At 48.3% G+C, this 26,690-nt stretch overlaps 2 protein-coding genes across 5 annotated transcripts; both read right to left on the bottom strand.

Moving 5' to 3' along the window:
• ALDOC (aldolase, fructose-bisphosphate C) lies at positions 1-3,827 on the bottom strand. Of its 3 annotated transcripts, none has more exons than XM_019026488.4 (10): positions 3,682-3,779; positions 2,846-2,901; positions 2,302-2,425; positions 2,004-2,215; positions 1,833-1,887; positions 1,577-1,737; positions 1,375-1,458; positions 948-1,122; positions 616-815; positions 1-502 (listed from the first exon to the last, which is right to left on the bottom strand). In XM_019026488.4, the coding sequence occupies exons 3-10, from the start codon at positions 2,411-2,413 to the stop codon at positions 407-409; spliced, it is 1,095 nt and encodes a 364-aa protein (XP_018882033.1). In that variant the 5' UTR covers positions 2,414-2,425; positions 2,846-2,901; positions 3,682-3,779; the 3' UTR covers positions 1-406. The 3 variants fall into 3 exon arrangements, with proteins under 3 accessions (XP_018882033.1, XP_063562633.1, XP_004042047.2); XM_063706563.1 differs by having other exon boundaries at positions 2,846-2,898; positions 3,682-3,771; XM_004041999.4 differs by lacking the exon at positions 2,846-2,901 and having other exon boundaries at positions 3,682-3,827.
• A 623-nt stretch (positions 3,828-4,450) lies between these two features.
• Positions 4,451-26,690, bottom strand: SPAG5 (sperm associated antigen 5). 2 transcript variants are annotated; one of them, XM_004042002.5, is made up of 24 exons: positions 25,761-26,690; positions 25,375-25,500; positions 18,883-19,964; positions 18,599-18,773; positions 13,367-13,441; positions 13,032-13,124; positions 12,806-12,940; positions 12,474-12,593; positions 12,259-12,351; positions 12,042-12,155; positions 11,592-11,685; positions 11,271-11,418; positions 11,088-11,190; positions 10,791-10,924; positions 10,453-10,591; positions 6,890-7,001; positions 6,632-6,718; positions 6,246-6,366; positions 6,022-6,133; positions 5,553-5,633; positions 5,254-5,409; positions 5,099-5,173; positions 4,891-4,971; positions 4,451-4,651 (listed from the first exon to the last, which is right to left on the bottom strand). In XM_004042002.5, exons 1-24 carry the CDS (start codon positions 25,809-25,811, stop codon positions 4,580-4,582), a joined length of 3,579 nt encoding a protein of 1,192 aa, XP_004042050.3. In that variant the 5' UTR covers positions 25,812-26,690; the 3' UTR covers positions 4,451-4,579. The 2 variants fall into 2 exon arrangements, with proteins under 2 accessions (XP_004042050.3, XP_055244653.2); XM_055388678.2 differs by lacking the exon at positions 6,632-6,718 and having other exon boundaries at positions 25,761-26,219.

Raw genomic sequence — 26,690 nt, 5'->3', positions numbered from 1 at the left:
TGTTTTGCTACCATTTATTTGCTGTATGGTATGTACTCAAGGCATGAGTCAGGGCTTCTGTACTACCCTCTGATCCCAGGAGACAGGGCAGGCAAGAAGGAGAGCCCAGGGAGAAGCTACCTCATCATGGGAAAATTGTGGGAGCTGGAAGAGGTAGGGGGAGACCCAGCCATCCTGTTCTGACTTCTAGCAATTTCTTCTGCCCTCAGTCATGAGGGGCTCCCTATCCTCCCATCCTATGGTCCCAGGTGCAGCAATGAGAGAGGGGAAGGGAGGAGAGAAAGGAAGACAAGTTGGTGCCAGGTGAAGGCATCTCTGCTCTGCATAGCTATTTGGCCCTGGCCATGACTACAAGCAAAAGTGGGTGCAGATGGCTGGGCCAAGGGCTGTGGTATGGAGTGGATACTCAGTAGGCATGGTTGGCAATGTAGAGTGACTGTGCTGCTGCTCCACCATCTTCTCCACTGCCTTCATACTTGCCCTGGGCTGCAAGCCCATTCACCTGCAAAAGGGAGCGTGGAGTAAGCAGGCTGAGCCAGCCCACAGGTGCCAAGCCCTGCCCAGGCTATAGCCTCTGGGTGCTGCCCCCACCCACCACCACCTGTAGCTCCCAACCTCAGCCCGCTTGATGAACTCCTCAGTGGCAGCCCCAGCATTGTCCCGTTGCCCTCGCCAGGCATTGAGTGCAGAGGCTTGCAGGGCACGCCCATAGGAGAAGGTGAGCGCCCAGGGTCGGGGAAGGGGGCAGCGGTTGATGGCATTGAGGTTGAATGATGCCTCTTCTTCGCTCTGACCCCCAGACAGGAAGGTCACTCCTAGTGTGGAGGAGAGAAGACAAACTGACTGGTCACTCCCAATTTTTCCAGAATAGGGAACCCCTGAAGGCCACAAGAAGGACCTGAAGATGGGCCTTAGGGATAGGAGCAGGTTAGGGAGCTGGGTAGTACCTGGGACAGCTGGGGGCACAGTGCGACGCAGGGCAGTGACAGTTGCCATGGCAATCTCCTCTGGGGTATACTTGATGGGACAGGCATGGCCCGGGGTCACCATGTTGGGCTTGAGCAGGGTCCCCTCCAGGTATACATGATGGTCACTCAGGGCCTTGTACACAGCAGCCAAGACCTGGGTGGGGATTAGAGGAGGTTTACTAAGGGTCTGGGCCCCCACTGGTTACTGCTTGATGCTCCCTATCTAGGGGTAGATGGGCACAGACTGTGAGGGCTCAGTACAGGCTCAGATCACAGGCCTGTGCTGGGATGAAGTGAAAAAGTGCTAGGGGAAAGTGTGCCTGGATCTAAGCTGGGGGCTCTGGGGAACAGACAGTCCTGCCGAGCTGTCCCTGCAGTATGTTTGTGTGCCCAGGTGTGGACTCACCTTCTCTGTAACATACTGACAACGTTTGAGGTCGTGGTCTCCATCAGGCAATATTTCAGGTTCCACAATAGGCACAATGCCATTCTGCAGGCAAGAGCAGAGATGCTTGGGAGGGGCAGTAGGGGAGATGAAGAAAGCCTTGTAACTCTCTCCCCACCGGGCATACAGGGCACCTAGCTCACCACCCTCCCAACACACACACCTGCTGGCAGATACTAGCATAACGGGCCAGCACGTTGGCGTTCTCCAGAATGGCAAGTGCAGAGGGTGTGCGCTCACTGATTTTCAGCACACAGCGCCACTTGGCAAAGTCAGCACCATCCTTCTTGTATTGGGCACAGCGTTCTGAGAGCCCATCCAGCCCTGCAAGCACAGTGCCAACCTCATTACTCTGCCCCTCTTTTACCAGCATCAACTATCTAACACCTCTTTGGTCCTCAAGCCCACCCATCCTATACCTTGAGTGGTGGTTTCTCCATCAGTCCCAGCTAGAGGCACCACACCCTTGTCAACCTGTAGAGGAAGCACAAGCAGAGGGTTGAATCCAGGCAGGATTCTCCTTGCTACCCCTCCTACACAAGCTTATTTTCACACCCAGCTTCCATTCAGAGCGGGGCCAGGGGCTGCACCTTGATGCCCACGACGATGCCCTTATCCTGGATGGTTCGGACGAAGGGAACACCATTATCATCTTTCTGGTAGAGGGTCTCATGGAAGAAAATGACGCCTCCAATGCACTTTTTCACACGGTCATCAGCACTGAACAGGACCTGGCGGTACAGCCGGCGGTTCTCCTCTGTGTTTTCCACCCCAATTTGGCTCAGCCGCTTGGCCATGCTGCCTAGGGGCAAACAAAGAGAGGCAGTGAGAACATCCCCAGGGTCCCCTAACCACCTGTACCCTACCTGGCTACAGATGTCCACTTACCTACAGACTCATCCGCAGCCAGAATGCCTTTGCCCGGGGCTACAATCCGCAGGGCAATGTCAGACAACTCCTTCTTCTGCTCAGCAGAAAGGGCTGGGTACGAGTGAGGCATGGTGACAGCTCCCTGGAGTGGAGACAAGATAAAAAAGCCAGACCTCACCCTCTGCTGCCTCTCCTGGCCAGATGGGCCAAATGGCCTCCCCATCAAGCAAGGGGCTGGGAACAGGGCAGCAGTCCTTGGCATGAGTCCTGGGCATCAAGTGGCACCAGTCCTTCTGACAGCTAGCAAGCTTAGGGCTCCAGTTCCCACATCTCCTTTTGTCCCTGGTAGGCATCCTTCCCAGCCCTGGGGAAAGATGCAGGGTGGGGGTGGGGAGGTGAGCAGCCCTGAAGCCACAGGTCTTCTGATAAATCTGCTGCCCAATCGAGGATGCCAACCCTTCTTTCACTGAACTTGCCCCCTTGTTGAGGTAGGCAAAAGTCCTGGCCTTTCCAGCTTCCCTTTTCTCATCCTCCACAGGACCCCTAGGGAAAGTGTACTTACTTCCAAGGCTTCGGAATGAGGCAAAAGTACTTATTGCCACCCTCTTCTCTCAGCTTCTAGAGGAAAAGGTTGGAAGAACAGGTAGGGAGTAGGAGTGGCACAAATACCAGTCACAGGCTCCTGCAGCTTCTCCTTTTCTGTACTCCAAACCTGCCTACCTATGCCTATTGCCTACTCCCACCCAGTACCAGAGGTTGGCCCCAGTGGGGCTGCAGTGATGTAGGAAAGAGGGCCCAGCGGGTCAGCTGTGTTAGTGTGTGGAGACTAGGGTTAGTGACACCTCCGGGTCATCTCTGTGCCCAGGAAGCACTTCACCTGTGTGGCAGGAGGATAGCAATAGGAAGCACTTCAATTCCCCACAACTCAGACACCCAGACGGGAGGGCAGAGGACCAAGGCTGAAAGGAGTAGAGAGCCTGAGAGAGAGATGAGACTGAGGGGAGCTAGTGGTGACGCAGGCTAACCAGTCAGCGGGAGAGACCTAGACTAGGGGGCAGAGAAGGCGGGAGAACTGGAGAGAGGACCTAGCCTAGGAGGAGAGGGAGCAGGCTGAGAAGGAAATGCTCTGGGTAGGAGAGGCAGACTCCAAGGAAAAATCCAACAAGTAGAGGAGGATTTGGGATTGGAAAAGCTGAGGTCCAGGTGGAAGAGCTGAGGAGGGATAGAACAGAAGAGGTTGAGCCATGGGGTTTCAAGTACGCGGAAAGGAGCAAAGATGTTAGGAAAGGGTCGAAAGGGCACATCCCGGAGTCCCAGGTAGCAAGACGAGGATGGCAGGGGAAGAGCCAAGGAAATGAAGCGGAGATGTTGAGTGGCTCCCGCCTTGCCTGGCCTTACCTGTGCGCAGCCAGTTAGCAGCCGCAGCCACAAGCACAGCTCGGGTTCTGATCCGCAAACAGATGAGGCTGCAGCCCTGGCTCCCTCTGGTAAATGAGGCTGCGGATGTCGCAGAGCTACGTGACTCCTCCGGGGGCGTGGCCTGCATGCCCCGCCCTGACCACACCCCCTCCCCAGGACTGGTGTCCGGGGCAAGGCCACGCCCTCAGAGGCGGGGCGGCGAGGTGGAGTGAGCGCCCCGCCAGGCATCCGTGGCTGTTAGGGACTGCCCTCCCACCTCGGGGAGCCTGGCCATGACCTTGCGTTCATTTCTGCCACAATCCCTTTACCACGTGCCGGGCACTTGCTGGATGCTGGGGATTAAGCTTGGTCTGGTGAAGAGGAGGCACCAGAACAGTAACAACAGGTTGAGTAGGTGGGGCAGAAGCATCTTCAAGGTGCCCAAGTTCAGGGCAGGAAGTAATGAACTGAGCTTCTCTGTCCTCACCCTCATATTTGCCAGGGTATATCCCCGAGGGGGCTGGGGAAAGTAAGAGAATGAAGCCTTTCTGTTTCCTCCAGGCGGTGAGCCAGGGAACAAGCAGTCCAGTGCCCAGAGTTTTGGTGAAAGCAGAGGAAGGGAGGAAGGGCAGGCAGCCTTGGCTTTGGATGCAGCAGGAGGTGGAGAGGGATCTATGGAGGGTGCCCAGGCAGGAGGCCCAAGCTGCTTCTTCCCTGACTTCATCATCCGCCCCCTCTCACCCAAAAAGTAAGATTCCATAAGCTTGGAGAAATTCATTAAATACACTTTATTTAAATAGCATTTATCTCAGTTGGCTCTATGCCAGTTGGTCTTGGTATTGGGGTAAGGGGGTATTGCAGGTAAAAAGGGGTGAAGCAGATTCTGGCTTTCAGTTTCTTAGCTCAGAAATTCCAGCAATCCCTGTAGTTCTTTGCATCCCCTCACCACCTCTGGAATAGAGAGCAGGGTCTGGGAAGAGAGGCAGAAAACGCAGCTCAGGACCACAGACCTAAGGCCCAGGGCTCCCAGCCCCAGGAGGCAGCCGCTGAATTAGAGGGGAGAAAACAGACACCACAGAGAAGCCTGCAATAGTGATTCAGGCCCAGCTCTCAGCACAGGCTGGGAACCAGATCTGTGCTCATTAGTACCTCCTGGGGCCAGGCCTTGTACCAGGTTCATTAGTGATATCACCTCCCTCCTGCCTATACCTTATAAATATGCTGAACAATGTCATCTAGTTTTTCTAACTCCTTGTCAGAGCGCCGAAGATTCTCCTCTAGGATATTTCTCTAGAAAGCAAACAGATTTTATAAGTCCTATGCATAAAAGAGCAAACTTGGTAGGACAGGGGAAACATGGCGGGGCATTTGTTAACGATGGTAGGAAATGGCCCTGGAATGGCATGGACATTCTTACATGGCTCTGGAACTTGATCATGAGTTTTTCCTTCTCATTTTTCATCTCCAGGAACATCACTCTCAGTTTGTCCACCTAGAAATATGTCCAGATCAACAGGGGTACAGCCTGGGGTTCCCACCTGCTGTCCAGCTCCTCTGTTAACTCTGAGTCACCTCCTGAGAGAGCCACACTTTCTCCTGGATCCAATTGGTGGCCATAGGCTGGCAGTTGGAGTCCAGCTGGCCTGCCAGGGCCTCCTGGAGCACTTTGGTCTCTGTCTCCGCACGCCGAAGTGAGCGGGTAAGGTGGGTCACCTCCTCTCTAAGGCTCTGGGAATGAGAATGGAGAGGTGTCCAATAGGACATAAGGATAGACAACATGTGGTGAACAAAAGTAAACCATTTCTCATATTTGGGATCCTGGCTGACCAGTAACACAGAAGGCAAAGGCCTGGGCATGATGGTGAACATACTATGAGCTCGCCACTCTTGTCTATCTGTTCTAGGATCTTCTCATTCTGCTGCTGTATCACTTCCTGGAGCTCCTTTTCATTCTGTGAGGGAAAGGGAGGTGAGAAGACACATGAAGAGCTGGTCTCTTCACAGCCCTTGCCAGGAGGTAGGAGAGAGTGCCTGACCCATGCTTAGCCCACATGGGACCAATTGATATCACGCCAATTCTTCCCCCAGGGCCAAGCCAGGCAAGGCACATTTCAGTGTTGGGAGAGCTCTGCTAGAGTTCCTGACTTCTCTCCTGAGTCAGCCTGGGAAGATAGGTCAGCCCATAGCTGACATGTGAAATGTCTGACCCCAGGAAGGGCAAAACTAGGGCAGTGGTTGGAAAATCCCCACCACCCAGATTCCTGGAGAGATAGTGGCTCCCAGTGGGCCAGTAGAGCTGCCCCAGTTCTTCATCGCCCCACTTCTAGGTCCCTCCTTCACCTTGTAGCGCAAGCACAAGGCCTGGTTCAGCTTCTCTATGTCTGCTTCCTTTGCCTTCTGGACTTCCTGATGCTGTTCTTCCTGGGCCTGCAGCCTAGCTTGCAGCTCACAACTGAAGGAAGGAAGAATTTAGCAACATTCCTGTCCTCTCAGGGGCCAGTTGGACCCTTGGCATAAGAGGATGTCTCACTGTCCCTCTGTCACCAAAACTGCATCCCACTCACATTTTTCGCTGCAGAGTCCTGATAGCTTCTTCTTTAGACTCTTGTAGCAGGGAACAAAGACTCTGAAGCTCAGTAGTCATAATACTCATTTCTGCCAGGCTCTCCTCCATGCCTGGGGTCTCTGAAAGAGAAAGTCCCAGGTAGAGGTCTAGCCTTCCAGCCCTGGAAGGAAGGAGTGTATAGCCATCATTTCCACAACTCTTATCCGTGTTCCCCACCCACAGGATTTGAATGTCTGGAACATTACAGATCCCAGAAGGCAGAAATAAAATGAGCCCAAGCAGAATTGAGGTTTTTAGAGCAAAGCACTTCTCACTGCTTTCGTCTTTACTCATCACCACCACATTTTCTAGAAATGAGGCAGGATCCCTGGAGCCCCTCCTAACCTGCGGGCTGAAGGGAAACCATTGATGCTACTCGGGTGAAAGCACTTTTGTCACTTCCAAGCAAGGGCACAGGAGTTGATTCTGGCTCTAAGAGAAAAACCAATAATGGGAGAGGGCCCCTCTGATGATCCAGGCAGGGGTCTACCATAATGGAAGCCAGGGTAAGATAGACAAGCCCGCTGGTGGACATCTTCAACAGCAGAAGATATCAGGAGCAGCGTCACAACTTTCCCACCCCCAAATCCCAGGGCCTTTAACCTTCATCTGCCACTGCTGTCAAGATGCTTCCCAGGAAGGTCCTGTCATTAGGCAGAGGGTGTTCCTGGGTGGGAGGACAGGCTGTACTCAGCAGAAGGGTCTCTTTTTCAGTCTAAGGGCAAAGAAGAAAAAATAGCTGCTGTTCAGGTCTAGTGAACTCCTGGGCTTCCAGGTAACTCACAGCCATCTCCTCCAAAATGCTGTTCCACCTATTATCTCAATTCTCTATCTTCAACTTCTCCATTAGTGCCTTTCTCTGAACATGTTTATATTCTTAAGCCTCTCCGACAAAAACAGCAGTATTTTAAAAACAAACCTAAACAAAACAAAACAAAACAAAACCCTTCTTCTTACCTTAAATCCCCTTTTAGCTACTGCCTTTTCTAGAAAGAAAGGAAAGAAAGAAAGAAAGAAAAAAGAAGGAAAGAAAGAAAAGAAAGAGCCTATACTTCTTGTTTATAACTCTCACCATCTATTGACTCCCCAGCCCACTACACTCAGGCTTCTCCCCTGTCATTCCACCTAAATTCTTGTCATTTGGTTCACCAATGGCAGCCTTACTTTCAAATGCAATGCATATATTTCAGCTCTTGTTTTATCTGACCTATTTGATATTGATGACCATATTGTTCTTTTAGAAACTTCCTTTTCTTAGCTTCCAGGACATGAGTCTCTCTCCTTTAAAGGCAGGCCCCACACCTTTCTGGTTATTTCTTCTCTATTCACAGGTCCTTCCTTAACTGCTGGATCCTCTGGGTTAAGTCCTTGGCCCTAAATTTACTCTAATTCATTCCCAGGGTGGCCTTGCCTTGGGAGCATCACAAAAACATCTACTTCAAACTTCCCTTCCACATGAATGACTCTTCCATCCCTCTCTCAACTTTTTCCCAGTCTTTTTCCCAGTCTGCAGACTCAAAGGCTAACTGCCTGTGAAGAATCTACCAGAAGGTTCCACAGTCAATCTGTCAACTTAGTATGTATGAAGCTGAGTTCACCATTTTCCCTGTGCCCTGATAGGGAACACCCTATCAAAAGTCTGTTCCTACTCCTGTATTTACTATTCTAGAGCAGGGAGAGGGAAGGCTAGCAAATTGTGGCCTACAGGTCAAATCTAGCCTGCCAACTATTTTTGTAAATAAAGTTTTATTGGAACACAGCCAGACCCATTAATTTACGTATCATCTATGGCTGCTCTTGAACTACAAAGGCAGAACTGAGTAGTTGAGACAGAGACCATATGGCCCAAAAAGCCAAAAATACTTATTATATGGCCATTTATAGGAAAAGCTTGCTGGCCTCAGTCCTGAAGTAGCTGTGCTTGTGGCTGCGGCTGCTAACTGGCTGCGCACAGGTAAGGCCAGGCAAGGCGGGAGCCACTCAACATCTCCGCTTCATTTCCTTGGCTCTTCCCCTGCCATCCTCGTCCTGCTACCTGGGACTCCGGGATGTGCCCTTTCGACCCTTTCCTAACATCTTTGCTCCTTTCCCCGTACTTGAAACCCCATGGCTCAACCTCTTCTGTTCTATCCTTCCTCAGCTCTCCCACCTGGACCTCAGCTTTTCCAATCCCAAATCCTCCTCTACTTGTTGGATTTTTCCTTGGAGTCTACCTCTCCTACCCAGAGCATTTCCTTCTCAGCCTGCTCCCTCTCCTCCTAGGCTAGGTCCTCTCTCCAGTTCTCCCGCCTTCTCTGCCCCCCGGTCTAGGTCTCTCCCGCTGACTGGTTAGCCTGAGTCACCACTAGCTCCCCTCAGTCTCATCTCTCTCTCAGGCTCTCTACTCCTTTCAGCCTTGGTCCTCTGCCCTCCCATCTGGGTGTCTGAGTTGTGGGGAATTGAAGTGCTTCCTATTGCTATCCCTCCTGCCACACAGGTTGAAGTGCTTCCTATTGCTATCCCTCCTGCCACACAGGTTGAAGTGCTTCCTGGGCACAGAGCTGACCCGGAGGTGTCACTAGCCCTAGTCTCCACACACTAACACAGCTGACCCGCTGGGCCCTCTTTCCTAGCAATCTAAGGATCATCATTCACTCTTCTGACTTACTCTCACATCAAATTGGTCACTCTTACATCAAATTGGTTCTACTGCGTCTGCTTCCTAAATATCTATTGAATCCATTCACTCCATCCTCTCCTTTCTACCGCCTATAAAACTGCCATTATTTCAAGCCTTCAAAATCTGGCCTCCTGCCTACTTCTCCAGTGTTGTCTCCTGCCTTGCCCCACACAGCTCTCACGCTGCAGCCATGAAGAGCTGCTTCCTATTCCTCAGACTTGCTGCATTCCATATGAGCAGCATCTTGCCTTGTTCATCCTCTAGTCCCAGCACCTAACCCAGGTTTTATAAGGTAGACACTATAAAAAAGAACACATCATGTACTATGTGCATGACTTTCTACGTACGAGTCTCATATGTAGTCAGATGAAACTTTCATACACCGTTCCCTCTGCCTAGTGGGACTTCCTAAATGCCCTCCCCTGCCCCACAAACTTCTAAACCTCAAGACTGTAACCAAGGTCAGCTGCTTTGAGAAGGCATCCTAATTCTCGAAGGCTGAAGTGGTGCTCCCCTCTCTGTCTCTCACAGTGGTCCATGCAGACCTCTACCATGATCATAAGTCAAGATGACAAGTTTACATCTGTTTGTCTTCCATGCTAAACTGTAGATTTGTTGGCATTTCCTGTGCTCGGTATCCAGTTGGGGAAGAGGATCAGGTCATAAGCAATTGCCAGATTTTAGGATATTTGTTGTGCCTTATCTGCTGAATAAGCTAATTACCTTTGTATTCTGAATGATGTCAACCATTTATTGTTTAGTGCACACTGCGGGGAGGCCAAAGAAGGCTATATTTCTGCTTTCTTGAAACATAGTCTGGTTGAAGAGACCAGGTATCCAAGGAAAATTAATACAAATACAAAAGAAGAGTAAGTTCATGAGAAATATGGCAGAAGAAAAGATCACCGGGTCCACATGATTTGATTTGGGAACATTTCAAAGAAGGTAAACCAGGGAAGATTTCTTTTTTGGGGGGGAAAAGGGTTTCACTCTCACCCAGTTTGGAGTGCAGTGATACAAAAAAATTAGCCAGGTATGATCATGGCTCACTGCAGCCTCAACTTCCCAGGCTCAGGTGATCCTCCCACCTCAGCCTCCCAGATAGCTGGGACTACAGGTTCACAACGCTACACCTGGGCTAATTTCTGTATTTTTTTGTAGAGATGGTTTTCACCATGTTGCCCAGGTCGGAAGGGAGGATTTTAATAGAAAAGGCATTTCCAGTTTGAAGAAAGAATAGAATGAATGTGGGAACAGCCAGAGTCTGGGTTCTGGGGATAAAAATGGGGACATGTGTGTAGCATACAGGCAGTCTAGCTGGGGCAAAGTGTTCATAATAGGGAGATAGGAGACAGGGGAAGAAAGGTTTGAGCAACAGGCTAATGAGGTCCTGTAGGTAACTGAAATCATAAAAGGTCACAGTTAGAAAAAGAGTAATGTTTTAGGAAGACTATCTGTAAAATAAAGATACAATTGGAAGAGAAGAGAAGGAACCCCAGGATCCTACCTTCTCCTTTAGTTTTGTCTGTAGAAAGAGAGTCAGGCTCTGTAGTTGCTCAGTCAGCACCCCTAGCTTTTGAGAGTACTGCCGTGTTTTCTCCAGATCTTGCTCCTGGTTATCTGCTATGGTGCTGGCCAGTTTAGCCCTGAAATAAGGAACAGGGAAGATGACCAAAGACCAAATTACCTTCTCTGAACGCCTCTCCCAAATCCCCACAGAGCTGCATTAAAGGAGAGAAACAAGAGGCTCAACACTCACAGTTCTCTTGGAGATTTTGGCTTCTAGAAGTGTTCCTGAGAAAAAATAAGCACTTAGGGGGAAGTACAGAAAGTTAGAGAACTTACGTTAGGTTCTCTACAGTGTCCTTGAGGTTCTCACACTGCAAGCTGCGCTCCCGGAGCACTTCCAGTGTGGTTTTCAATTGACACTCAACCTGACCCAGCTCCAGGTGAGCAACCTGATTCTCCTGGTCTGCAAACTGGGAAGACAAGAGAAGGAGCAAGACAGGGAGGGAGAATTTTAGTGCCCTGGGTACAGAGGCTTTTTCTAGTTCACAGTCTCAAACCTTACCTCAACACTATCAGGCAAGAATCACACTCCTGAGGCTTACCAGCTCCCTTGGCCCAAGCCATATTCCTTACCTCCAAGGTCTCTTTCAGGTCCCGCACCTCTTTGGCCAGGACAGCTTGTTGCTGCTGCAGTTCTGCCTGCATGTGTTTTAGTGCCATCTCTTCCTTTTGCCATCTGCCAGAGACAACATATTAGATCCCATTTGGTCCTAAATCCTGGATGCCTACTGCCACAGTACCCCGTTAGGAACTCACTGAGCAGCCTGCTCCTCATTGCTCTGGGTAAGCTGGCAGAGTAACTCATCCTTCATAGCCAGGTCCTGGGCACAATGGGTATGCTGACTCTGTAGCTCTTTTAGCTGGCTGCCCATGTTGGCCAGAATCTGCAACTGAGCCCGGAGATCTAGAACAAAAGTATCCTAATGACACCATGCGGTCAGCAGGCTAGAAACTCCCCAAACTTCTGCTCCAAAGCAAGTGCTCCTGAGTACTTCCTTGCTCTAGTGCCACACTCCAAGCCTTAACAGGGCTCAAATGCTTACATGCATGCATACACACACACACACACACAAACACCTGTTGCTAGATGACTGTTTTCCAACTCCAGTTGTTCTGTTTGGCCTTTGCACTCCTCTAACTGGGCAGAGACTTGTTCCAGCACCCTAGAAACCTAGGAAGAAAAGATGGTTTTCCTCCTATAGTTCCTCCTGAATCAATAATCCCAGGACTTGGTCCAGCTTCTCTTTCTGGACAAGACAGAAAACTACCTTGCTCCTGGGCATCAACATTGCAGAAAATAAGGTTGATCCTCAGGAAAAAGTAGAGACAGGAGAAAAGTTGCTGAAGCAAAGATGCTGAAGGGCAAAGGAAAAAACTGCGCTTAAGGCCATCTTACAGCTAAGAGACCTTACTGGCTGGCCTCCAAACCCACAGGGTGAAAAGAAAACAGATCCAGGGTAAGAGGCTAATGGTGTCACACATTAGGAAGGAAACCAAGCCTAAGCAGTCCCCACTCTTGGTTTGTACCTCCTGCTTTTCCTCAATTGCCACATCACGTTCCTGCAGGGCTTGCTGGCTCTTGACTGTGAGTTTCTCTGTGAGTTGTCGGGACCGACTCAGCAAAGCTGTCCATGTTGTATACTACCAGGGGAAGCAAGCAGGTCAGTAGAGCACACTTGAGGCAAAGCTCACAACAGGACTTGATGTGAGTAAGGAATTAGTTATGATGGTCCCAAATACTCACATCCAGTTGCATGGACCTCCAGTCTTGTTGCAAGGTAGAAGTAAGACTCACTGTCTGCTGAACCAGCTCTTCTTGCTTGGCATGAAGCCCTACCTACAAAAGAAAGATTGCCTAGGCGGGACCCCCTTCCCTTTGGATACAGCAAAGTGGGAGTATGCAACTACCCTCCCAGTCTGTCAGCACAGACCCCAGGAAAGAAAATGCCCTTAAATTACCAGTTGGGTCTGGGCGTCCTTCAGAAGGCCTCTGAATTCCCGCATGGATGCTAGGTCCTGTTCCAGCTGGCTGATGCGCTGGCTGGCGTGTGCACAGAAAGCCTCCAACACTATCTCTGCCTATTGAGGGAAGTGGTTGCAAGGACACAGTGGGCAACAGGGGAGCCAGCACAAAAAGATGTAACCATCTGACACCTCAATAGATCAGTTCTTTACTGCCCAGGGCAGGCAGTTCTTAGGCCACCCATCTGTGTCTAAAGTGCATTTGTGTTCCTGCAGGAACCTTGAGGTGGAAACCTCCCACATCCAAGAACAAATGCCTGGCACCTTACCGCATCCTTGCCTCTGAGAGCCATTTCCTCTCTGTGCCTTGCCTCCTCCCTTTCTGCTTTGAGGCTCTGGAGCTTTGCCCTCAATTTCTTCAGCAAATCAAAACAGCAAGAGACCAATGTTTCTGCACGCCGAGACTATATGATAAGAATCAGTTAATGTGTCTGGTTCCTCTTTATGGCTTTTAGTCCCACCACAGGCCTCCACCTCCATCTTCAGGCTGCTTACCTCCTGACTCACAGTAGTCTTATCTTCTTCTAAATGCAACAGGGATAGGTGAAGCAAGGATATCAGCTCTTTAGAGACAAGCACCCATGATTGCTGTAGAGAAAAAAATGGGTAGGTGAGATCAAATAAAGTCACTAAGCAGGAAACAGGGGCACTGGGGAGGAAAACTGCTAACCCCAATTCCAAGCTCCGCATAAGGAGATGTACTTTACAAATGTTTGGAAACCTCCCTTCACCACCACGACTTAGTATCACCATCTGCTAACCACCCAGGATTCTCCATTCTTCATCTTCACAGGAGACCCAGTGGTGGTGTAAGGTCAATCATCACTTACCATGACATTTCTGGCCTGCTGTAGGGCCTGTCCCATCTCATGGCTCTCCTTAAGATGCTGAAGTTTATTAGTTATCTAGCCAGAAAAACAGAGTTGTTCCTTGTTTTGTTTGTTTGTTTTTGAGACAGAGTCTTGCTCTATCGTCCAGACTGGAGTGCAGTGGCACAATCTCAGCTCACTGCAACCTCCACCTCCCAGGTTCAAGCAATTCTCATGCCTCAGCCTCCCAAGTAGCTGGGATTACAGGCATGCACTACCACACCCAGCTAATTTGTATATTTTTAGTAGAGTCGGGGTTTCACCATGTTGGCCAGGCTGGTCTTGAACTCCTGGCCTCAAATGATCCACCTACTCGGCCTCCCAAAGTGCTGGGATTACAGGGGTGAGCCACCATGACCAGCCAAGTTGTTCCTTTTGAGTAGGCAACATGTACCACCAGCACCTCATTCTTCCTCCCACCCAGTGAGTTATAGGAGCCTTTCCTATTTTATTTATTGTTTATTTTCTGTAGAGATGAGGTCTTGCTATGTTGCCCTGGCTGGTCTCAAACTCCTGGCCTCAAACAGTCCTCCTGCCTCGGACTTCCAAAGTGCTCCTGCCACACCCAGCCACCTTTCCTATTAAAAGCAGAAGCAAAGTACTCAATTCAATGAAGCCAAGTCAGAAAGAAAAATCCACAGGTAGGTAAAAAATTTCTTTGTTTAGCCAGGCACAGTGACTCATGCCTGTAATCCCAGCACCTTCAGAGGCTGAGGCAGGAGGATCACTTGGGTCCAGGAGTTCAAGACCAGCCTGGGCAACATAGTGAAACCCCATCTCTAAAAAAAAAAAAGAAAAAAAGGCTGGGCGCGGTGGCACACACCTGTAATCCCAGCACTTTGGGAGGTCAAGGCGGGCGGATCACCTGAGGTCGGGAGTTCGAGACCAGCCTGACCAACATGGAGAAACCCCATGTCTACTAAAACTACAAAATTAGCCAGGCGTGGTGGCACGTGCCTGTAATCCCAGCTACTCCGGAGGCTGAGGCAGGAGAATCACTTGAAACCGGGAGGCAAGGTTGCAGTGAGCCGAGATTACGCCATTGCACCCCAGCCTGGGCAACAAGAGTAAAACTCCGTCTCAAAAAAAAAATTTTTTTTTCATTAGCCAGGCATGGTGGCACATGCCTATATTCCCAGCTACTCAACTGGATTGAGGTGGGAGGATCCCTTGAGCCCAGGAGGTGGAGGCTGCAGTGAGCTATGTTCGTGCCACTGCACTCCAGTGTGGGTAACAGAGTGAGACCTCGTCTCAAAAAAAAAAAAAAAAAAAAAAAAAGGATGAACCAATTTATATCCTACCAGCATTACCTATTTTATTCTTTGCTATTGAGTCACAAGAAAATGGCATCTCACTGTTCAATTTGCGTTTTTTATTGCCAATAATGCTAACCTTCTTAGGTATTTATTCATCATTTTTACTTTCTTAATTGTCTGCTCATTATCCTGGGTCAGATAGATAAAACTCATAGTATGCATAGAGTTAGTAGGTTTGATCTCAAAGGCAGTAGAACCCCAGAAGACAAGTTCTAAGAGAAAAGTGGGAGTCTTCATTACTGAGGCAAGGCAGCCATCATCTGGGGGAAAAGTTACTACTGGAGCAGCACTGCTGATTTCTTGGAGTTCATGGCTCCCTTCCCCAGCAAAGCAGTTATCATTCACTGCTACATCATGAAATAAGGCACAGAGTAGCACATGAGCTTGGATAGGGCTCACGTCGTGCTCAGCTGGACAGTCAGGCAGGTGATGAGATTAATGTGAAGGAGGCAGACAGGCAGCAAGGACATGGCATGCTGATGGAGAATGGCTAAAGGTATGTCATTTCCCCTCTTTGGTTCTGCTTCAGTGGCCTACAAAGGGACCTGGCAACCTTCAGGGGAAGAGGATGCATGGCAGATTCAGGGATGGGAAACAAGGTCAAGAACAAGAGGAAAGGACACAAAGATAAGAAAACAGGAGGGAAATTGAACAGCTGGAGGAACATGGAGCTTATGGTTTCCAGGATTTTTGGCAAATGGTAAGGTCATTACTTTGAGGATATTTTCATCTCAAAGGAGGTCTCTGCACATTTGGGGACCATCTCTTCTTAGCAGCAGCCACCTATTATCTCAACAGCCACAATGGTGAGGTGCTATCAATTCCTTCACCTGCCACCATTCCCTTCCTTCTTAGGCCTGTGTTGTAATAGAATCCTCTAGAACATTGTTGTTGTTGTTGTTTGAGACAGCCTCACTGTGTTGCCCAGGCTAGAGTACACTGGGCGATCTCGGCTCACTGCAACCTCTACCTCCTGGGTTCAAGCAATTCTCATGCCTCAGCCACCCAAGTAGCTGGGATTACAGGAGTGTACTACCATACCCAGCTAACTTTTGTATTTTTAATAGAGATGGGGTTTCACTATGTTAGCCAGGCTGGTCTCAAACTCCTGGCCTCAAGTGATCTGCCGGCCTCAGCCTCCCAAAGTGCTGGGATTATAAGCGTGAGCCACCACATTGGGCCAACAGTGGTCTTTTAGCTACTTTCCTCTAATATTTCCTGCAAAAACTAAGTACCCTTAAGTTTAAATTGTTGCAAAGGCTGTAATGTCCAGCATATTACCAATATTGACAATTTAAAATAATTTTTTTTTTTGAGACAGAGACTCTATCCTCCAGGCTGGAGTGCAGTGGTGCGATCTTGGCTCACTGCAACCTCTGCCTCCCGGGTTCAAGCGATTCTCATGCCTCAGCCTCCCAAGTAGCTGGAATTACAGGTGCCCTCCACCACACCCAGCTAATTTTTGTATTTTTAGTAAAGACGGGGTTTCGCCATGTTGGCCAGGCTGGTCTTGAACTCCTGACCTCAGGTGATCCTCCCGCGTCGGCCTCCCAAAGTGTTGGGATTACAGGTATGAGCCACCATGCCCAGCCTAAAATAAAATTATTAGATTACTCTTAAATATATCCAGTGGCATAAATACTACATACACCAAAATGATGAGATACCTAGTTGCTATCTTTTAAAAATACAAGAAAAAGCTCTTCTTAGCAGTCAGAAATTTTATTATGTCATCCCTTTTTCTCTTTGAACATATATTTTTTATTTTTCTCAGAATTTCAACCTAATGTAATATATTTTTATGCTTTAAAGTATGTTATTAGCTGGGCACAGTGGCTCACACCTGTAATCCCAGTACTTTGGGAGGCAAAAGCTAGCAGATCACTTGAGCCCAGGGGTTTGAGAACAGCCTGGCCAACATAGCAAAACCCCATCTCTACTAAAAATACAAAAAAATTAGGTAGGTGTGGTGGCATACACCTACAGTCCTAGCTACCCAGGAGGCTGAGGTGGGAGGATCACCTGAGCCAAGGAAGCTGAGGCTTCAGTGAGCCCTGATCGCAACATGGTACTCTAGCCTGGGTGACAGACCAAGACGCTATCTCAAAAAATAAAAATAAAATCTGTTATTAACCATCATCTCTGCAACAACAACGAAAGTTCATCTAAATTTAAATTAAAATTTCCTTTAAATTCCTTTGACCAGAAGGCTTTAAAGTGAAAAAGCTTTCTTTAGGATAGAGAAATCTTTTAATCAGTTGTATATTAGTCACTGTAATATAATTTCTAATAAAATAAACATGCTCAGCAAATTTAATTGGGAATCACCTATTAATGAAATCGATGGAGATTCCTTCCCCTTATTAGTTCGTATATCTGTGGATTACTATAATTCCAGCAATAATAAATAGTTCAGCAACAATTCGTGACTCTGTTTTTTGAGGCAGGGTCTGGCTCTGTCGCCCAGGCTGGAGTGCAGTGTCAAGATCTCAGTTCACTGCAGCCTTGAACTCCTAGCCTCAAGTGATCCTCCACCTCAGCCCTCCAAGTAGCTGGGACTACAGGCACACACCACCGCACCCAGCTAATTTTTGTATTTTTTTGTAGAGATGAGGTTTCACCATACTTCTCAGGCTGGTCTTGAACTCCTGAGCTCAAGCGATCCTCCCACCTCACCCTCCCAAAGTACTGAGATTACAGGGGTGAGCCACTATGCCAGCTGACTCCTTTCCATTCTGACAGATGTAAACACTGAGAAATCTTCATATAAACAACAGGGGCCGGGCGCAGTGGCTCACGCCTGTAATCCCAGCACTTTGGGAGGCTGAGGCAGGTGGATCATGAGGGCAGGAGTTAGAGACCAGCCTGGCCAACATAGTGAAACCCTGTCTCTACTAAAAATACAAAAATTAGCTGGGTGGGGTGGCACGCGCTTGTAGTCCCAGCTACTCAGGAGGCTGAGGCAGGAGAATCGCTTGAACCTGGGAGGCGGAGGTTGCAGTGAGCCGAGACCAGGCCATTGCACTCCAGCCTAGGTGACAGAGTGAGACTCCGTCTCAAAAAAAAAAAAAAAAAACTAAAAGTATAATTGGATTGCTTGTAACACAAAGGATAAATGCTTGAGGGGACAGATACAGATACTCCATTTTCCATTTTCCATGATGTGATTATTGACCATCACATGCCTATATCAAAACATCTCATGGACTCCATGAATATATTTACCTAACTCTGTAACCACAAAAATTAAAAATTATTTTAAAAAATGTTTTAGGCTTATTCATAATTTTTCTTAAAATATTAAATATAGTCTACCAATGCAAAAAACGAAGAAAAAGAATACATGTGGAAGATGATCTAAAAACCAATTCCTTTAAAAGTTTCCTTGCTTGCACTCCTTTGGAAAGTTCTGATGTACCCCAGGGGTATAGTGACTACCCACAGCTTTAAGGGGATTTTCCAGATCCTCAGCTTTTTTGTTTTAAGAGACAGGGTTTCACTGTCTTGCCCATGATCATAGCTCACTGCAGCCTTAGCCTCCTGGGCTCAAATGATCCTCCTGCCTCAGCCTCCTGAGTAGTGAGGCATGCAAAACCATATCCAGCTGATTTTTTAAAAATCTTTTGAAGGGATGGGATCTCGCGATGTTGCCCAAGCTGGTTTCAAATGCCTGGCCTCAAGCAGTCCTCCCACCTTGGCCTCCCAAAGCAGTGGGATTACAGGCATCAGCCATTGTGACTGCCCAGATTCTCAGCTTTTACAAATGTTCTAAGTATAAGCCTGTGATAGGAGTCCCCTTTGCCCTCTGGCAGCTTCTCAGCTTAAATTCCAAGGATCCCCACTGGGATCCCTCAAGCTTTGAGAGGAACCTTCTTACCCCACTGTGAGATGTGTCAGTCTGTGTGCTACTGTCCTGGGTTTCTGGGTGAGGGACAGCCAGCTGGCTCTTCCAGTCCCGAAGCTGGCGGGAGAGAACCTCCAGAATGACAAGAGAGCTCAGCAGGTTATCTTCCAAGTCATGTCGAGACAAGGCAGTCAGATCTGGAGGCCGGCTGCAGCAGAAAGAGAAGAACATGACGAAAAGAAAAGGAGGGGAAGGGATGGGAGGGGAAGGTCCAGGGTAATGGAACTCACGAGGTGCAAGGACATAGGGGCGCTTACCCACACAGGAGCTGCTCTGTCTCAGTACTGTCCTTGGTGCCAACCAGGCCTGTCTGGGATGTGTTTGTACTCTTTTCCTGTGGTGCTGAAGGAGTAAACCAAGTCCCCACCGAGCAAGTAGAGAAAGGGGTAGTGCCAATTGCAGCATCCCGAAGCATCGAGGGAAGGGATAAGCTTTGGCGGAGATTTTCCAGCATGACGGAGGTATTTACACCTTTTTCCAGCCAGGCCAGTGGGGACATCCAAGACTCTGTATCAGAGCCAAGAATCCTACCAACATCTTCTACTGCTGGGCCTGGAGCTGCTTGGGATTCCATTTCTACTAGATTTGGTGTCAGGCATGTGGACAGAATATCTTCCACATTTGAGACAAGTGCTTGATCTTCTGTTTCAGACTCCTTAGGGTGTGTGGGAAACCTCATTTCTCTTTCCTCCATAGCTCCATGCTCTACAATTTCCTCCTCTGGGTCCACATGATTGACACGGAAATCTGCTGCCAAGGCAGTTGAAGGGGAAAGCCAGAGAACAGAGGAAGGCAAGAAGGCGTTACTTTCAGAAGGTACTAAGTCCTCACGCACAGCCTCAGTTCTACTGCTCAGGCTTTCCTTGGAGCAATGTAGTTGTTCAGAACAGGGATTTGGTGGAGACTCCTCTAAGAGATGGGACGGAGATTCCTGAAAGATAGGTTTCTCAGATACAGCAGCAACTTCTGAAAACCTGTCTCCCATGCAGGGTGCCACCTCCTCTCTCACCAGATCGTCTGTTCTCAAAGGTTCATTTAAAGATATGCTGTTTGTCTCTGCCATGGTATCTAAATGGGCCTCAAATGTCATGTCTTGTTGCTGCCCCAGTGGAGATGGTACAAGGACGATGGTTTTAACCATATAATTGCCCAGTGGGTCTACTGCTTCCTCAGACGTTTTAGGAGTAGAGCTAATTTGGGGAATTGGATCTAGAGGCTGCTCATCTGATTCATGCTGACAAGTTTCTAGCCACTTTGAGGAATGACTGAAATGTTCTGAAGAGAAGTCTGTCCTCTTGTTATTTACAAAATCCACTGGAGATGAGTTGTTGCTGCCTTCCTGCCAAAGGAAACAAAAGTAGTTGTCTAAGGCAGTCAATTCAGTTCCCGACATACAATTACGGGTGCAAGATAGTGCACTCAAAAAAGAAAAGAATTCTTACTACCTCTGCTTAGGTAAGAACTTGGCTAATCTTTGTTGCTCATATAGAGACCCAATAGTGGGGAAAGAAAAGCTGCTAAGCCATTTTCGGTCCTTCCAAGTGAACCAGCCTACATTATAAACAGGCTGAGAATATAGATCCATATCATGGGTAACTTGAAAGTGACCCCACTCATCTCCATTCTGAACTCTAACGCACTTCTAGATGAACAGATAGGAGAGGTCCATAGGGTGTGAGTGAAGGCTTAAGCTCTGTCAGAATCTAGAGTTGGTACAAGATCTCCCTCTTGGCTGGGTGCAGTGGCTCACGCCTGTAATCTCAGCATTTGGGAGGCCACAAGCGGGTGGATCACTTGAGTTCAAACCTCATCTCTACTAAAAATACAAACATTAGCCGGGCATGGTGGTGCTGATGTGTGCCTGTAGTCCCAGCTACTCAGGAAGCTGAGGTGGGAGGATCACTGAAGCTCAGGGGGCAGAGGTTGCAGTGAGCCAAAATCGCGCCACTGCACTCCAGCCTGGGTGACAGAGCAAAACCCTGTCTCAAAAAAAAAAAAATAAATAAATAAATAAAAAAGGTAGACCCTAACAAAACAGAGCTGCTGGAAGACACAGATGATAATCTGAACAACAACAAAAAAAACAAGTACTTAAGCTTTAACTACAACATAAATACACACACAAAGACATTTTAGAAATAATAAATATTATTTTAAATAAAAAATGTCAGTAAAATGAATTGAAAGAGTAAATTATCAGAGTTGAAACTAGAATTACTGGCCTGGACAAGTGGAAGAAATATCTTAAAGCAAAGATAAAAATATAAAGAAATGTAAATCTGAAGAAAAAGCTAAGAGAATTAGAAGATAAACCCAGGAAACCTAACAGTCAAATAAAAGAAATTCCAGAAGAGAACATATATACATGAGGCGCTGATTAACAAATATTAGAAGAAAACTACCCTAATGAAAGACCTGAGTTTGCACATTAAAATGACTCACCAGTTTCTAAGCAGGACTGACTAGAAAAGATACATGCTAGACACATAATTATAAAATTTCTGTGCTACAATGAAGAAAAAACTATTCTGGAAGCTTTAGATAGAAAGTCCAATTATTTATTAAAAAAATAATCAAACAGACCGGGCGCAGTAGCTCACGCCTGTAATCCCAGCACTTTGGGAGGCTGAGGTGGGCGGATCACGAGGTCAGGAGATCGAGACCATCCTGGCTAACACGATGAAACCCCGTCTCTACTAAAAATACAAAAAATTAGCTGGCTGTGGTGGCGGGCACCTGTAGTCCCAGCTACTTGGGAGGCTGAGGCAGGAGAATGGCGTGAACCCGGGAGGCGGAGCTTGCAGTGAGCCAAGATCATGACACTGCACTCCAGCCTGGGCGACAGAGCGAGACTCCGTCTCAAAAAATAATAATAATAATAATCAAACATATGAAATTTCTCATTTATATCAGTGGATGAAACAAAACCAAGGTTAGGTTAAAAAGGGCTTCTGATATTCTGGTACTGTCCTACTTACTGACCTGGGTATTAGTTACATGGATGTGTACTTTATAGTAATTTGTTATGCTGTTATGTTTTATTGTAATTTCATGTATCTGACTTTAATTTTGAAATTATTAAAAGGTATGGTGGCTCACACCTGTAGTCCCAGCTATTCAGGAGGCTGAGGTGGGAGGATTGCTAGAGCTCAGGAGTTCAAGGTTGCAGTGAGCCAAGATCACACCACTGCACTCTAGCCTGGGTAACAGAGCAAGACCCTGTCTCAAAAAAAAAATAAAAAAGACAGGGCGTGGTGGCTTACACCTGTAATCCCAGCACTTTGGGAGGCTCAGGTGGTCAGATCACAAGGTCAGGAGTTCGAGTGCAGCTGGGCCAACATGGTGAAACCCCATCTCTACTCAAAATACAAAAATTAGCTGGGCATGGTGGCGGGTGCCTGTAGTCCCAGCTACTCGGGAGGCTGAGGCAGGAGAATCGCTTGAATCTGGGAAGCAGAGGTTGCAGTGAGCCAAGATCGCGGCACTGCACTCCAATCTGGGCGATACAACAAGACTCCTTCTCAAAAAAAAAAAAAAAAAAGACAATATAAAGATGAGTGTGTGTGTGTGTGCATATATACAAAATAGACACACATAAAGAGATGTATGAAAGAACTGTCAAATATGACAGTTATCTAAGATAGCAGAAATATTTCTTCCTTATACATTTATATATTCAAATGCTTCAAACAATTAATATCTATTAATAATCAAAAATTTACAAAACAGACCAGGTGCAGTGGCCCACACCTGTAATCCCAGCACTTTGGGAGGCCAAGGAGGGTGGATCACTTGAGGTCAAGAGTTTGAGACCAGCCTGGCCAATGTGGTGTAACCCCGCCTCTACTAAAAATACAAAAAATTAGGCAGGCTTGGTGGCACGCGCCTGTAATCCCAGCTACTGGGGAGGCTGAAGCAGGAGAAATGCTTGAACCCGGGAAGCAGAGGTTGCAGTGAGCTGAGATCACGCCACTGCACTCTAGCCTGGATGAAGGAGTGAGACCCTGTCTCAAAAAAAAAAAATTAGGCCGGGCGCGGTGGTTCACGCCCGTAATCCCAGCACTTTGGGAGGCTGAGGCGGGCAGATCACGAGGTCAGGAGTTCAAGACCAGCCTGACCAACATGGTGAAACCCTGTCTCTACTAAAAATACAAAAATTACCTGAGCGTAGTGACACATGCCTGTAATCCCAGCTACTCAGGAGGCTGAGGCAAGAGAATTGCATGAACCTGGGAGGCGGAGGTTGCAGTGAGCCTAGATGGCACCACTGCACTCCAGCCTGGGTGACAGAGCAAGACTCCGTCTCAAAAAAAAAATCTGCCAGGCATGGTGGCACACACCTATAATCCCAGCTACTTGGGAGGGTGAGGCAGGAAAATTGCTTGAATCCGGGAGGCAGAGGTTGCAGTGAGCCAAGATTGTGCCACTGCACTCCAGCCTGGGCAACAGAGTGAGACTCTCAAAAAAAAAAAATTTTTTTACAAAACAAAAATAATAGGTATTTTATTGGGGAAAAACCCTTTTCATTGTGTAGCTGACTGCATCTGGAGGTAGTAAGCCCAGCAGTTAAGAGGGAAGGAGAATTCGATTTCAATCTAGTATTCTGCTATTGTGATTAAATAATTATGGTTAAATTCTATAAGCTCAGGCTGGGCGCCGTAGCTCACGCCTGTAATCCCAGCACTTTGGGAGGCTGAGGTGGGCGGATCACCTGAGGTCAGGAATTCGAGACAAGCCTGGCCAATATGGCGAAACCCCGTCTCTATTAAAAATACAAAAATTAGCCAGGCATGGTGGCATGTGCCTATAATCCTAGCTACTAGGGAGGCTGAGGCAGGAGGATCGCTTGAACCCAGGAGGCAGAGGTTGCAACGAGCCAAGATCATGCCATTGCACTCCAGCCTAGGGAACAAGAGCAAAACTGCATCTCAAAATTAATTAATTAATAATCATAATAAATTCTATAAGCTCTATAGAGCTAATTTCACCTTAAGCTGTACTGTCTAATATGATAGCCACTAGCCACATGTAGCTATTGAAATTAAAATTAAAAATTCAGGCCGGGCACGGTGGCTCACGCCTATAATCCCAGCACTTTGGAAGGCGGAGGTGGGCAGATCACCTGAGGTCAGGAGTTCGAGACCAGCCTGACCAACATGGAGAAACCCATCTTTACTGAAAATACAAAAATTAGCTGGGTGTGGTGGCACATGCCGGAGGCTGAGACAGAAGAATCACTTGAACCCGGGAGGCAGAGGTTGTGGTGAGCCGAGATCGCGCCATTGGACTCCAACCTGGGCAACAAGAGCGAAACTCCATCTCAAAAAAAAAATAAATTAAATTAAATTAAATTAAATATTCAATTATTCAGGCCAGGCACAGTGGCTCACACCTGTAATCCCAGCACTTTGGGAGGCCGAGGTGGGCGGACCACTTGAGGTCAGGAGTTTGAGACCAGCCTGGCCAACATTGTGAAACCCTGTCTCTACTAAAAATACAAAAAATTAGCCAGGTGTGGTGGCGTGCACCTGTAATCCCAGTTACTCAGGAGCCTGAGGCAGGAGAATCGCTTGAGCCCTGGAGGCGGAGACTGCAGTGAGCCAAGATCGTGCCACTGCACTCCAGCCTGGGTGACAGAGCAAGACTCCATCTCAAAAACAAAAAAATTCAATTCTTCAGTCACCTCAGCCACGTTTTAAGTGCTCAATAACCATGTGACTAGTAGTTACCATGCTGGACAGCACAGATTATCAAATATTTCCCTCATCCCAGAAAGTTCTATTGGACAGTAGGTATTTTGCAACTCTTTCAAGAAAGACTGCTATGCTATCATCATACTTCTGTTACTCAGGATGTCATCTGTCTATACACTCTTCTTTCCTCCTCATACCTATTTTATTGATATCCCATCTCCTTCCAAAAATAATTCATATGCATGAAAATGAATAGATAGATACGATTAATGAAATAACAAAGTCATGGTCTAAAAAGAGGAAGCAAAACTTCCTATACAGCTATAACAGTAGCTGTATGTGATAATCCAGTTTGGCCTTGAGCTTTCTAGAAGGCAGAGCAAGAGGGAAAATATGGTAAACTACATAGTTCTCATTATCAGAAAGAAAAGGATAGCAATTTCTTCAGGAAGACAATTTTTCCAGGCAGTTAGTCCTAAAGCCTTTCTTGGAGGAATCTTATACAGGAGTCAAGCTGCTTCCTTGACAAGTTTTGACAGCAACTGAAATGCAGTTTCTACATGGCTACGTCTCTCAAAACGTTTAACAAAAGTACAAATCAGTGAGGGCAATTCTGCAAGGAGCTAGTTTAAACTAAGGTGATTCAAGTACCCTACCTTCCAGTGGTGTAACTTGATCCCAGGAGAGTTCTGACTACCTCCTAGAGTAAATGGATATTGCCTCAATCTTGCAGGTGACTGACCTTTCCGTAAGTGACCCCATGTTGGAGGAAGAGCACTAATCAGGGTGGTAGGATTTCTCAATAGTTTGATAAAGGTCGAAGGGAGGAGGAGGAGGTAATAAAAACTAACAGCTAAACAGAGATTCAAATTCTCACTGGATTTCCTTTAACCACCCTAGGGCACCTCTCTGTTGGCCTGAATAGCTGTAAATGGATGTCACTGACGTAGAAGACTTCATTATCGTTATTAATTATTGTAGCCCTGGCCCTCTGTTCCCCTGAGCTCTCACCCTGGGCAAACAGCCCAGTCGAGAAGCTGTCCAGGCGAATCTCACCTGCAGCCCCAGCTTGCACAGTGATGGGGTCAGCGAGGAGCAAGTGGGGGGCCTTTTTCCAGAGTTGGTGAGGGCACCGGGCTGCAGGGTAAGTTCACGGAGAGGAGTTCTCATAGCTGGTTTTCCCTGAGAAAGAAACCAAGAAAGAGGGCGAGTGTGAGGAAGCCTGGGTTCTGCCAGCCCGCCCCTCCTCCCTCCCTAAGAAGCCCAAAATGCGATTAGAAGAGTACGCTCGCACCCTAGTCGCGCAGGAGCAGCAAGGCGAACAAAGACTCCACAAGCCCCCAACCCCGGGCTCGACCCAACTTTCCAGGACAGTCGACACGGCCGGTGCCCCCGCGACAGCAGCCCGGCCCAGTTCTCTCCGCCAGAGATCTCCCGCTTACCGTCTGGGGCGAAGGCGACAGGCTGAGGCTCAGTTTTTTCACTCGCCACATCTTCAACCAGAAGGCAGGCCGATCACATCTCAGACCAAGTCGAGGACGCCATGTTCACCCGCCGTCTGTGTTTGAACCTGCTCTGCGCTTCCTGATTGGCTGCTTCAGGCGGGCGCGTCCGCTCGGGGGTAGAGCCCGGGGGGCGGGGCCCGCGTTGACCACGCCCCCAGCCCTGCCTGCCCCTCCGTCGTCGAGCGCTTTCCGCTGACGGAATCCTCACCTCAGACACCGGCGGTAGGGCTGGATGCGGGCCCAGCCCAGGACCGGTCTTGTGTCCTCACACCGGGGAGGACCACGCAGGTAGCTGGAGAGTCCAGGAGTCCATCCCTCCTGCTTCCAGCGGACCTTCTCACATCCATGGTGTTCATATCCAAGTTGTCTCCGTGGATGGAGAAGAGGAATCCTCTCCCTAGGTCTCCCTCAGTCCTCTCCAGCCGCAGCCTTGACGGGAAAGAGCCGGCCAGGGAGTCTAGAAGCCGAAGCGGTGCCGAGCGGCTTCCCTAGGCTTGGTGGGCCCGCGTCCGGGACGGCCCGGGCCATGGTTCTCGACCTGGGCTGTAATGTCTCCAGAGTTTCTGGGCTTTTCCTGGGACTTACTCAGGCCGGCTACCAGTTTACTGGGCTAACCGCCTACACGTATTGAACATTGAGTGTGTGCCTGGCGCTATGCCGAATGCCGTGTAGTAGCTCATTTAATGCGCATAAGGACCTACGTAGTGAGAAATACTATAAATATCCCCATTTGTGACAGGAAGGAGCTGAGTCAGAGAGACCGTGTGTAATTTGCTCAGCGTCACACAGATAGTAAACGGCAGAGCCGCTCTTCCTCCCTGTCCCGCCGGCTCCTGCCTTCTGCTGTCTTGGATCTCCTATGCACGG

This window comes from Gorilla gorilla, chromosome 4 (genome assembly GCF_029281585.2).
Source record: "Gorilla gorilla gorilla isolate KB3781 chromosome 4, NHGRI_mGorGor1-v2.1_pri, whole genome shotgun sequence".
NCBI classification, from domain to species: Eukaryota; Metazoa; Chordata; class Mammalia; order Primates; family Hominidae; genus Gorilla; species Gorilla gorilla.
The sequence above is the reverse complement of the archived record's forward strand: the minus strand, read 5'-3'. Positions and strand labels throughout refer to the sequence as shown.